The sequence below is a fragment of the Dreissena polymorpha genome, chromosome 7 (assembly GCF_020536995.1).
Source record: "Dreissena polymorpha isolate Duluth1 chromosome 7, UMN_Dpol_1.0, whole genome shotgun sequence".
Lineage (NCBI taxonomy): Eukaryota > Metazoa > Mollusca > Bivalvia > Myida > Dreissenidae > Dreissena > Dreissena polymorpha.
The window spans coordinates 13,963,765-13,977,643 of NC_068361.1; the positions used below are offsets into that span (position 1 = coordinate 13,963,765).

A 13,879-nucleotide genomic window follows, 5' to 3' on the forward strand; every position below is an offset into this window, starting at 1 on the left:
CGTAGTGACGTTCCTAGCGTGTATGCAAATTTCATGACTTAGTTACATAGTGTGTGTGCCACTGTAGTGACTTGCATATTTTGTATGCCAATGAAGTAACTAGAGGGAGCAGTGGTCTAATGGTAGGACGCTGGCTTAGGGATCGAGAGGTCCCGGGTTCGAATCCCGCCCTGACCACTGAAATTTCCTTGAGCAAGAAATTTGTCCCACATCTGCTCCTCTCCACCCAGGTGTATAAATGGGTACCTGTGAGGGAAATAAGCCAATGTGCAGTGGCTGCATACTGCGCCAAGATGTTAACGGACGACTTATGACCCAGTGATCAGGGCAAAAATGTAAAGCGCCTTTGAACGCACATATCGAGTATGAAAATGGCGCAATATAAATGTGGTATAAAAAAAAGTGACTGGCTTAGTTTGTATGCCAGTGTAGTGACTCGCCTAGTGTGTATGCCAATTTCATGACTAACATAGTGTGTAAGCCACTTTAGGGACTTGCATAGTTTGTATGCCAATGAAGTAACTAGCTTAGTTTGTATGCCAGTGTAGTGACTCACCTAGTGTTTTTTCATGACTTACATAGTGTGTGTGCCACTGTAGTTACTCGCCTAGTTCGTATGCCAATTTCATGACTTACATAGTGTATGTGCCACTGTAGTGACTTGCATAGTGTGTATGCCAATGTGCATGTAGTAACTTCCATAGTTTTATGCCAGTTTAGTGACTCACCTAGTGTGTATGCCAATTTCATGACTTACATAGTGTATGTGCCACTGTAGTGACTTGCATATAAATATAAAATATTTATAAAATTTTATATACTATATGGTTAAATATGTATAATATTGATTAACTTTTACAAATCTTTTATTGTTTATTTCTCTTTCAATTAGGTTTGATGGAACTACAGAAGATGGCAGTTTTGGAAGGCTTGTAAATGACTCCACACACCCCAATTGCAAAGTGCAGTGCTTTGAGGAGGAGGGTCTACCAAGCTTGTATTTTGTTGCCCTCCGTGACATTCTGCCACTGGACAGACGCTACAGGTGACTGTGCCAGTGTCATCTCTTGTGCAGAGAAGAAGTTGTGTATAATTATGGTGCAGGACCATATCCATGGAGGAAAAAGGTACTTATTAATAAAGAAATGTTTCCTCTAAATGGCCCTTTTTACACCCCCACTTCTAGATGATCCGTCTGTCCCAAAATTGGCTGTCCTCTAACTTCCTGATGAATTGCCTGAGGCCTGTTTCTACTGCCTTCATGGGTCCGATAGTCGGACCCTTTCCCAATGCCAAATATGCATAGTTTTTCCCAATTCGTACCCCAAAATTCCCAATTTAAAAAAAAGCCTGTTATTTTTTAGCTCATCTATGCTATTATGACCTGTCTTTTTCCGTCTAGGGGGGTCGTGTGTCAACATTTTTACTTAAATGACATCTCCTACTAAATCGATGGGCCAGTCTTGATGTAAATTGCCAAGAGTGAAAGTTTTTCAAAGAATTGCATGCCAACCGAAAGGAAAAAAATCTCTCTAAAACTGCAAGGTTTAAGGCTTTAATAGATATTTGGCATGAAGCATCGTCTGTTGGAACTCTACCAAGATTGTTTGAAGTACATTGTAACGCCCATTTATCGCAGACCGGTAATGCGGCCTACTATGGCATGCAATGAAGCATGAAAACAGTCGATTAGTGACAGTGTTGTTTGCACACAGCCGGGGTTGTTTTTAATATTTAAGAAATAACTAATTAGTGTCCCTGCATAGGTTATAATGGCAGTTTACTGTACTATAAGTCATTAAATTTCGCAACTGGTCATTCTGTCTCTGTACACGAAATACATCGCAAAAATGGATACGCATAATACTGTCACACGCAAACATAAACAATTCTTGATTACTGAGAAGATCGAGATAATAGACACGAACTGAAGAAGATGGCAACAGATTTCCATTGGTCATTCCATACTGTTTGATAGGAAAGTATGTGTACATAACATTATTTCATTTATTTTGGCAGTCATTTTAAGGATCATCTCATGCTATTGAATTACAGCAATAGATATACCCTGTTGAAGGTTTTATAGATGCCACTTAAGCAAACCTTTATACATAAAATATTGATTGTCTAAAACTGAACTAACTACAATGCATTGCAGTTATAATGTGATCAAAGTCTTCTAGTCATTTTGTGAGAAGGAAATTTAAGTTGTTGTGTCATATTTGCTGCTATGTTTCATATACTGATACAGTGTGCGAAATTCAGATTTTAAAGTATTAGCCCAAATTCTTACATATATAAAAAGTAAAATTTCTTAGTAGCCCGACTATATAAATGTTTAAATTGTTCCCACTAGCCCGAATGGATTTTCACTAGCCAAAACCCTTCAGGCTAGTGCGAATTTCGCACACTGCTGATAGGTAGCAAACAAAGTTAAGTCATTAAAAGTTACAGTTTTATTTATACAGAGTTTTTTTATGCCTCTGACATCTTTATGCAGGACACATATAATGATTGTGTTGGCCATCAGTAAATCCGTCCATAGGATGGTCTAGGGCAGGGATTGACCTTTACTGTTGGGAGGGGACGGTCCACAGGACTGGCTACCTTCAAAGCCCACTTGTCTGATACTGAATATGCATGTACTGGTCCTGATAATCAAAAAACACCAATTTGCATTATCCCATAGTGCATACAATAGCATAAAAATCCAAATGATTATCAAAATTGAATTTTGGCAAATAATAAAGCACATATAAATATTTTCAATGTATAATATAACATATTTCGCTTAGAATATTATAAACCATTGATGCTTAAATAAAGATCTAATATAGAATACTTTAACTTGACTTAAATTTGACACTATGATTTTTTGTGTGCTGAGCAATCAATAAGCAATTAGAGCAATTTAAGTATTTATCGATATTTGATAGGGCTTTCCATTTCTTTTTGTTTTGCAATAATTCCTAAAATGTGAAATCTTGACTTGAATTTTGCTTACTTTGATTGTGTGTTTTTTTAAAATAGGGTTACAATTTAAAACTGCCTTTTGTAGAAAAAATAATTGCTGAGTTGAAAAGTTGTTCATCAACTATTATTGTGTCTGGAGAAATACTAATGATATCCAATTTTAGTCAAATAATGGCCTAATGACGCATATAAGCCAACCTCACTTTGGCCTTGACATAGTTTGTACTTAAAATATTAGAAATGGGTCATCCTACACGAGCAATAAGCCTGTGTGGGCAGTGAGCACAGCATCTTGTTTTCAAGGAAAATAAAAATATGCCTAATGTGTATTTTGTGCTCTAATATATAAACTAAATAGTACATGTACAAACACATTACTGGGTTTTTACATATAAATTACAAAATAGCCTATGCCTTCCAACACAGCTTGTCAGGGCATAATATATAATAATACAGTAAATATATAAATGAAATGTCGCCATTTAATTTGAAACATGTTTTGAAATCCAAACATATTGTTATTTTTAAACTGCAGTTCGAAAAGCTGTGACGTTATAGTATCCAAGCCAGGCGTGAGACCAGTCCATTGCCTACTTGAAGTTTAAACAACGGAAAGGTAAGTATTTAAACCCTGTAGATTATTTTTCATGGCATTGTGTAATATGACGCATGTTGCATTTAGCTACAAAACTGTGTTTTTGAGCAAGCAATCAATTTTATTCGCCTACAACTCTTATAAAAAAAAAATTAAATTGATATCAAAACTTAACAATTAGTCACGTTAAGCAGTTTGATCTGTAATAATTGACAAAATCCTGTCCGTATCAATCCTCGAGCCATATTTACTGTGTTGCAACAAATAAGAGCACAGCAAATATGAGTGCAAGAAAATGGGAAGCTGTCTTAATAAAGATAACTAACAATAAAGAGCTTGAAATTAGATTTTTAGCTCTTGTTACATTGTTCAGAAAGTCGATAATGTGAATGTAAAGAAATAGTTTTTCCTGTTCTAATTCATAGCGATAAAACCTGTAGGCATTTTTAAAAGACAGTGCTAGTAGCATGGTAAACATATCTGGTTTATTAAAGTATGTACATTTGATCTTTCCTATCAGTTATTTGCAAAATAATCAGATTAAAATGACAATAAAACTTGAAAGCAGACATGAAAGCATTGAATGACAAAAACAGTGCTTCCATAAGCAATAAATAAACAAGTACTGATGTAGATTTCTTCCATCGTTTATTAGGGTTATGTACTTTAAACCAACTGTCAATTTAACTTGTATGTTCAGATGAAAACTAATCGTTGCTTTAAAACAAGCTTATTGTTCATTTGAAAGCAATGATTGTTCTGAACTTTTATTCAATTTTAAATTGAAATATGTTTATTTACTTTATTTGGTTAATTTTATTTATGTCACTGTATCTGATGAAAAACTCTACCCACTCTAAGGTAGCGTTCCCCTCTCATCATTCTGTTTATACAAGAAATGCAGTTATAAAGTAAGTACTCAATTCTAATTTGATAATCACTTTAAAAAAGATAATAAAATCACTGGCATAACACTTCCTGAAATACTAGATTGTTGTTTGATACTAACTTAGTTTTAAGAATTAAGGGTTATACTAAATTGACCTAAAATGCTCTGTAGGTGTAGTATATGCTACTAGTAATTCTTATCTACTGGTTTCATTTACTGCCCTTTTGGGGGATCTTTCAACTTGCTTTCTTTATGAAATACATGAAATTACATTGTTATATTTGTCAATGCTTAAAGAAACATTACTACTCAAAATGAAGGAAAATTTTGTTCAATATTTCGTAAAATAAAGCTAAACAATTAAAAATCATTGTATCTTATGGAAATTGCCAAAATTTCAACGCCAGACGTGGTCTGATAAAATAGATGTTTGTAGATACAAAATGCGCGTTTTTATTCTTGTTTTACATATTTAATTCGATTAAATAACATGGAATTAATTGTGTCACAAATAAATAAAAACGAGCATTTTGTATCTACAAAATATATGTTATCATACCACATCCAGCATTGAAATTGTGGCTATTGCTATAAGGAACACTGATTTTTAAGGTGTTTACTTTATTTTACGAAATACTTTACAAAATTTTCATTGACTTTGAGCGTTATAGAGGCTTTAATTGGTGGCTCCCAAAGTGATAACCCATGACAATGCAGGCTCTAGTGGCTTGAGTGTTTGTACACACATGCAAGTCACTACACAGTACACACTATGCAAGCTAGTACACACTATGCAAGTCACTACACAGTACTCACTATGCAACAAGCCAGTACACACTATACAAGTCACTACACAGTACACACTATGCAAGCCATTACATACCATGCAAGTCACTACACAGTACTCACTATGCAAGCTATTACAGCATAATTAATTAATTTGACATGAGATCTATACAGTTTTCAAGCTCTTCATTAAGTTCATGAGTATAATTTGTATTTTTTATGTGTTTTAGTAATAATTTTTTTAATCTTCAGGACAAGTTTGCTTTATACACTGATGTCGGAGCTTGGAGAAATTCACTTGACATTACCCAGCTCAGGCAGTCTGCAATACTCAAAGAAGTGAGGACTCTTGAGATAAATAATTTGTACGGATCATGGTGATAAAACAACATGCATCATAGATAGCTAAATCAGGGCTTTTTCCTTCTGTGAGAATGGGCGTTTTTCACAAATTTGAGAAATTGGCGACTCAAATTTCACAATTTCAAGAAGTTTGTGACTCAAATTTTCAAAACTTAAGAAAGTTCACGACTCATTATTTCACAATTTTGAACAGTTTTTGACTCATTTTTTCACAATTTTGAACTGTTCGCGACTCTTTTTGTCACAAAAGGAGGGTTGGGGCCAAGGCCGCTCCACAAAAATAGGAAAAAAGCCCTGTGAATGAGTACTTTGTATTAAGTAGTGTGTTAATTTTTGAAGGCATTATGAATACTATTGTGTGAAAATCTGTCATAGCCTAGGACTATAATTACTATATTTAATAAAACTGGTCCAAGGAATTTTGAATCAAACTATATACTTTTGGTAACAAAATCAAACATGTTACCACTGAGACAATCAAAAATTATAACTGAAAGCTATATTTTAAGGATATGTGAGTAATGATAATACATGTTTTGACATTATTGGAGTTTTCAGACATAAGTGGAATGTAGGGCACCTGTGTCATTTGGACATATTTCTGTTTGAATCTGTGACAATTTTTTGGATATTTGTCATTTTGTTATGTAGACAATTCTCTTTGAACATTGTGGCATGCGTAAAAAAGTTTTTTCTAATGTTTATAAGGTATTGAGCTTTTCAAAGAATGAATTTGTCTGTGCCATGTATATTGTTGGCTAAGGGATTAAATTTGTCTTTAAAGGGATCTTTTCACGCTTTGGTAAATTGACAAAATTGAAAAAAGTTGTTTCAGATTCGCAAATTTTCGTTTTAGTTATGATATTTGTGAGGAAACAGTAATACTGAACATTTACCATGGTCTAATATAGCCATTATATGCATCTTTTGACGATTTTAAAACCTAAAAATTGCAACGCGAAACGATTGAATAATTTGGAGAGTTCTGTTTTTGTCGTTAAATTTTTGTGAAACTACGAAGATTGCTTATATAAGGTATAAAATACGTCAAGTATGTGTACTCGGCGGAATAGCTCAGTAGGCTAAAGCGTTTTTACTTCAAGACTCTGGCTGGACTTCAGGGGTCACTGGTTCGAAACCTGCTCCGGGCCATGTTCTTTTCCTTTTTTTAATTTTATTCTTGATTTTTTACTGGAGCTTTTACAATCCAATGTTTATATTTATCAATATGAAGCATTTAATGATTAAGTTAAAAAATGCCAAAATCTGTGAAAAGTGGGGCTCATAAAAACTTTTATCTGCAATATGTGCCAGTTATCCACTTAAATTGAACAGGATGGGTAACTACACCGCATTGCATTGCTGCGTGTCCCTATTTGAATGCTACACTGTCCTCAGTTTGACTTTTCACTGTCCTAATTAAATAAGATATTACTTTTTAACCAGGTTTTTAACCAGGTTTTCCGAAGGAAAAATTAACCAGGTTTTCCGAAGGAAAAAACTGGTTATTAGATTGGCGAATGCGGGCGGGCTGGCTGGCTGGCTGACGTGCTGGCTGGCTGGCGGGCGGGCGGAACAAGCTTGTCCGGGCCATAACTATGTCGTTCATTGTCAGATTTTAAAATCATTTGACACATTTGTTCACCATCATTGGACGGTGTGTCGCGCGAAATAATTACGTCGATATCTCCAAGGTCAAGGTCACACTTTGAGTTCAAAGGTCAAAAATGGCCATAAATGAGCTTGTCCTGGCCATAACTATGTCATTCATTGTGAGATTTTAAAATCATTTGGCACATTTGTTCACCATCATGGGACGGTGTGTCGCACGAAAGAATCACGTCAATATCTCCAATGTCAAGGTCGCCACGACTAAAAAAAGATTTTTTTTAAAAACAAACTTACAAAGGGGGTTAGTTTTGTTTGTTCATTTCAAAAGTTCAGTTTGAGTTTTCTCCCTTTATCAGGTTTTTTTTTCACAATGAAAACCTGGTTTTGTGACAATTTTGTCCCTTGTTATAATAATATTATACAGTTCTTGATGACTGCAGTGTCCACGACTAAGATGTTGAACCAGATGGCCTACATCCAGAACTGACGCATGGAGTTCAAAACTACATGGCTCAATCTGTTTTCTTATGTCATGTTGTTACATGTACAGTGATGAGTCTGCATCGGTTACCTTCTAGGCAGCTACGTTCGATTCGGCTTAAAGTCACCATAGTTAGCCCAGACAGCCCTCCGGCACTTTGTCAGAGGACAGATCATCTGAGATGTGATTGAGAGTCATGAGGTAACTGCTGTGCAAATATTTGGCTCGGATCTGACAAACCGCAAAAAGTTTGCCTTTTAAAGAGTGTGGCATATCATTCCAACAAGGTACATTTTATAACAAAATGATTAAATACTTGTTATATATACATGTGTCACTGTGAGACCATTATTTAGTTTAGCTGTTCGTAATGTTATTATATTTTAATAAGAGTGAATTGAAACCTAAAATTTTTGTATTGTATTTTCACCTATATGGAACATGTGTTAGTAAATGTTTTTAATGTTTCTTATGATTCGAGACAAATAGTGTAAGCATTTTTTGTTTTGATAATATATTAATTGTAATGAGTTAAATATTTTAGAAAAATATGTACAGTACTATATGCGTAAATGCATATACTTCACATTTCTTATTTTATCCGAGGAAGAACTTGACCAAAACACTCAAATGTTGAGTTTGTAAATATGTTTTGACATTTTTGGTGGTCAGTAGTTATTGCTATTTTAGATTCTCGTCTTGTAGTTAGTTCATGTACTGTAATAAGGTATTGATAAGAAAAGTTTATTGGTTTGGTTTAAAAATGTATGAAGCGTTTAGATGATTAATTACTTCAATGTATAACTGTCATAGACTTTATAACTGGCGATTTATTTTAAATAAAAATTAATGTTGGATTGATTGTGGCTTCAAGTCACAGAAGACATCTCAGATACAGATCATTCCTGGAGTTCAAACATCACATTAAATTATTTCATTTTTCATATGTTAATATTTGGACTAACAATAGCAAATAAGCAAGCATATACACGTATATATATATCCAGTTCAAACTGTGTTTGATTTCAGTTAAAAGTGCGGTGTAAAATATTCATATTGTATAAACCATAAACTTAAACATAACAATTACAGATGTGCATAGCCCCATCACCTTTGTCCAGCCACCTGGCAGATTCCCTGCGGAGTAGTTGTGTGCTAACTTCTCGGGTTCCATCACCAATGATGGCTTCCCCAAGGCTACAACTACATACAGAAGATGATAGTCAACATTCAGCTTGTGATGTAAGAAACGGGCATTCAGCCGGCGAATATAAACCAGCACACCTTAACTGCTTGGTAGGTATGTAGTTACGAGTACATGAAACTGTTTAGTTGTTGAAAATTAAAAATTGTTTTCCCTTGAATCATCAGTAGCAACATTAGCCAATGTAAATTTTGATGTATTCTTAATTAATTTATCATGGAAACTTTGAAAAGAACAATTTAAGTGTTAATATCTGTAACATTATTGTTAATTTTATTATTAAGCTAAATAATGTTTTGTACATTACTCTTTCTTGAATAAATTTGGGATAAAATAATTCCACTTTCCAAGCACGTGTTCTTTGTACACATGTACATGTATTTGACTTTATCTGTTTGTTTTACATTTTTATACTAGTTGATAATAGTAAATGTAGTTGACAGAAATAATTGTAAACAATATTGCTGTTACTGGAAAAATCCTTATAGTGTAAGCAAACACACCTTTCCATATGGAGAGGAAATCCAGGTTCAAATCCTGGTGGGGATCCCATATAAGCAGCAACTTACATAATGTGCATATAAATTATACAAATAATAGTATATGTTGTCATAGTGTGTGATATTTAATATTCATATTAAAATAGTTATTAATTTTTTGACATTTTCTCTATCACACACACACACATACGCAATATACGCTGGCAGTGACATATTATGTATTTTTACTTTATGTGATTTATCATTAGGACACCATCATTAGCTTTACGCTTCAAAAAAGGCCCATCACTTTCTCCTGGCAATTAATTATAATTATTACCCTTTTTTAATTTAAAAAGAAAAGGGTTTGTTTTCAACGAGTGTGCATCTTTTTTCAACTACAGAATCTGATGTTCATATCTTCAGTGTCTTATTATAAGGCAAATACTGAAATAAAATGAATATTTCATGCAGTTTTTGTGTCAGTTTTCATGTGCAGTGCTCATGGAAAGTGCAGGGAGAGGATCTTGCTGGAACAGGTGCTCACCCTTCAGTTGGCTCGATTGGTAGCGCCCAAGTCACTGCCAGCGCCCATGAAAAGGCCAGATGCCCTGGAGATGGGAACCACTGACACATGATCAGTTCCCCATCTAGAGCAGCACTAAAGGCGACCTCCTTAAAGCCTACTTTCTGGAATACATCTGTGTGCAGAGCTTGTACATCAAGTTGAAGACTTACAATTCATCTCATTGACAGTGATACAACATTTAAACAAAACCGTTTTATGACTGAAAAATCTAAATAAAAACAAAATATGTTGTTGCCTTATACCAGTGTCATGGCACACTGGTCGCTTTACTATATGCTGCAATAAATTGCTTCTTTTCAAGGATGAGGCTTTGTTGACTGCTTTAATAAATATATAATGTAAAATTACCTGCTCAACTATGAAATTATATGAATCAAATATTGTGTACAACTACTGCTTGCCTCATTAAAAAAACACAATATGAAGCTTCATTACTAAATGTGTCCGCAAAATTTTATTCCCGATTCTGATCAGTGACTCCTTTGTGTAGCTTATGTTTAACGACTGTTCAGTTTAGTTGCTTTTTTGACCAAGTTAGTTATTTATCAAATACAGTGTACTTTTCTAATCATTTTGCTCTATGTTGTATAAAGTTACTGTTCAAAATGAATCAGATATCTAAGATGAGCATTGTCTAATCTTTTTTAATTAAAATCACTTGTCATAAATATAACTTCCTGGGCTAGTTTTCAAAATTGCATATGTATTGCGCAAAATGTTTGTTCATTTGAATTCAAGTGTTTCAACAGTCAATAAATTAATATTAAATAAAAACAGTTTTAGTTGAATAATAATTGATGTTTCGGCTATTCGGTCTTTTTTACACTTACACAGTATTTCTATACAATTGCGGATAGAATTGAATTACAGATTGATATTATTTGACAATTTGCATTCTACTGATTAATATACACAATCGAATAATTAACATGTATCTGAAAATCAAGAATAAATACAGTAACTAATTGTTATGAGTTATTACGGATTAAGTTCATATTGTATATTAATGTACATATATATCTTGTATAGTTGGTTGCTCATTCGATGATGCAGCCTGTCAAGTTTATAAATGAAGGTCACTCGCTGAATGCCAGATATATCCAAATCTTTCATTTACATTTAATTGATTGTATGTCTTTAATATAATTAACGGGTACTTCAAATATAGAAATGTTTTAAAATAGGTATCGTAAGGAAAAAATAATCATAAGGTCCGTTTTGCGATAGACGTCTGCAGTCGAACATGAATTTTGCTATTATAATAACCGTGTAAATAAAAACTATACGCAACTACAGTGCCTTTAACGATAATCGATTTTTATGCCCCCGAAGGAGGGCATATAGTGATCGGACCGTCCGTCCGTCTGTCCTTCCGTCACACTTTGCGTTAAGGTTTCTCAAAATGCTCATAACTTCTATGTCCCTTGAGATATAACCTTCATAATTGGTATGCATGTGTATGTGGACAAGGCCTTTCCATACGCACAAACATGTTGACCCCTGTGACCTTGACGTTCAACCTAGGGTCCGCATTTGGGTTTCGAAATCTACGTTTAGGTTTCGAAAAATGCTCATTACGTCTATGTCCCTTGAGATATAACCTTCATATTTGCTATGCATGTGAATATGGACAAGGCACCATATGCACACAAACTTTGATCCCTGTGACCTTGACCTTGAACTTAGGGTCCGCGTTAAGGTTTCGAAATCTGCGTTTATTTTTCGAATTATGCTCATAACTTCTATGTCCCTTGAGATATAACCTTCATATTTGGTATGCATGTGTATATGGACAAGACCTTTCCATACGCACACAAATTTTGACCCCTGTGACCTTGACCTTGAACTTAGGGTCCGCGTTTAAGTTTCAAAATCTGCGTTTATGTTTCGAACAAAGCTCATAACTTCTATCAAGCGTTTATAGGGGGCATAAGTTATCCTATGGTGACAGCTCTTGTTTTCTATATAAATATATATATATATATATATATATATATATATATATATATATATATATATATATATATATATATATATTATTCAAAACGATGCACTACTGCAAATGATGTTCTGTGCACTCGAAGTGTCACATTAACAATCCTTTACAATTATGAAGTTAAATATTTCTTTTATAAAATCGTACCCTATGTGATAAGCAATCATTTTATAAATACTTCAAAAGCTTAAGTAAAAATTAACGAACACCTATTCTCATTGATCAGCTATCGCGTGTGCATCTAATAGCTATTGCATGCGCACGTTATCACTCTTACGTGCACACTTAATAGTAGCTATCGCATGCGCACGTATTAGCTATATCATTCTAACACAGTAACTGTAGCGTGCGCTCATAATTTTATTGCGAACATGATCAACACTATCGCCCGCGTATGTAATACTATCAAGAGCGCACGTTATAATAGTGTAACGCACATAATAACTTAAGTGTGTGCACGTGATAACTATCGCGTACTCGCGTATTTACTATCACTTATGAAATAGCTCTCTTAATATCGCTGAACCATTATCTCCCAGTTTCAGCATATCGGTCTTTGCATGGCGCACTCACGACCTCCAAGATATACACAGAACGCAAAGGTGCTCGTTATGCAGTCGCCGGCAACGTTTGGCGCAGCGACTAGGCATAGGCGCCATGTCGCCGCGATTACTTTGACCTTATTTCAAATAGGGTCGCCGTTCAAATGCATTGAATATGACGTTTGCAAGAGGCTATGAAGAGAGTGCGTATGAAACGCCGTAGAAACACATCTTTGGCATCGTTATCTCTACAGGCGCTGTATAGACGCGCTAGAAAACGTTTAGGGTCGGAGCCATCGGCGTGTTGTGTTGGCGTCCTTCAAACCTGCTTATACACCTATAAAATGTCAGAAAGCAGCCACCAAACCAACATACATAAGGATATAGCGTCTGTTAAAAGCTTGCTTATCAACATTGCAATGCAAATGTATATTTACATGTTTTAACTTAAGACATATTTTAAATACATGTAGACATGTCGACCTATAATACGCTGTCATTAGTGACAGGTCACACTGTCCTCAGTTATGGATCACACTGTCCTCAGTGATGGGTCACACTGTTTTTGATGGTCGGTTGCCAAAAAATAAAAATAAGCTTTGTTTTGGATCCTGCGTTCCTTTTCACAAACATTTAGAGTCTGAATCCGATACTAAAATACGAGTTACTAAACTGTGAGACATCTTCAGCTAGAAAATTGTTTTACTCTACCTGGTCATCTAAGTGTTGTCAACACTGTGATTGATTTGATGTTTTTGACAATAATATAATTGTATATACGCTATATTATTCTTTTGAGTCTTAAATAAAAAATCTGTATATTTATGAAAATGATGAAGTTGTGAAATAGTACGTGATTTTAAATCATATTGCCCTCATATAGTGCAATCTATGCGGAAAACGTACGGCGTCTGCGCAAGGCTGCCCCAGTGGTATTCGTCACCGCTGTTAGTTTAAAAAACTCATAGCAAGCAGATTACATCACGACTCTTGTCAATTTGTATATGCATTTAATAGCGGTGGGTAATATTATTGCGCACGTTATCACTCTTGTGTGCACATGTAATAGCTATCGCATGCGCACGTAATAGCTATATCGGTCTCACATAGTAACTAAAGCGTGCGCTCGTAATTTTATTGCGAACATCATTAATACTATCGCCTGCGTATGTATTACACACACTATGTAAGTCATGAAATTTGCATACACTAGGCAAGTCACTACACTGGCATACAAACTATGCAAGTCACTACACTGGCATAACGAACTAAGATTGTTACTTCATTGGCATACAAACTATGCAAGTCACTACAGTGGCACACACACTATGTAAGTCATGAAATTGGCATACACACTAGGCGAGTCAATAC

At 34.7% G+C, this 13,879-nt stretch overlaps 1 protein-coding gene across 1 annotated transcript; it reads left to right on the forward strand.

The window, feature by feature from the left end:
* Nucleotides 1-936: 936 nt before the first annotated feature.
* On the forward strand, nucleotides 937-10,271 carry LOC127838298 (uncharacterized). Its single transcript, XM_052365948.1, has 4 exons — nucleotides 937-1,127; nucleotides 3,574-3,589; nucleotides 8,791-8,994; nucleotides 9,881-10,271. Exons 1-4 carry the CDS (start codon nucleotides 937-939, stop codon nucleotides 10,010-10,012), a joined length of 543 nt encoding a protein of 180 aa, XP_052221908.1. The 3' UTR covers nucleotides 10,013-10,271.
* The last annotated feature ends 3,608 nt before the right edge of the window (nucleotides 10,272-13,879 follow it).

Bases quoted from the DNA above. Each gene is read 5' to 3' on its own strand.
- LOC127838298 (XM_052365948.1), top strand. From the start codon at position 937: ATGACTCCACACACCCCAATTGCAAAGTGCAGTGCTTTGAGGAGGAGG. The intron at 8,995-9,880 runs GTAGGTATGTAG...TTTCATGTGCAG, and splicing joins CAGCACACCTTAACTGCTTG to TGCTCATGGAAAGTGCAGGG.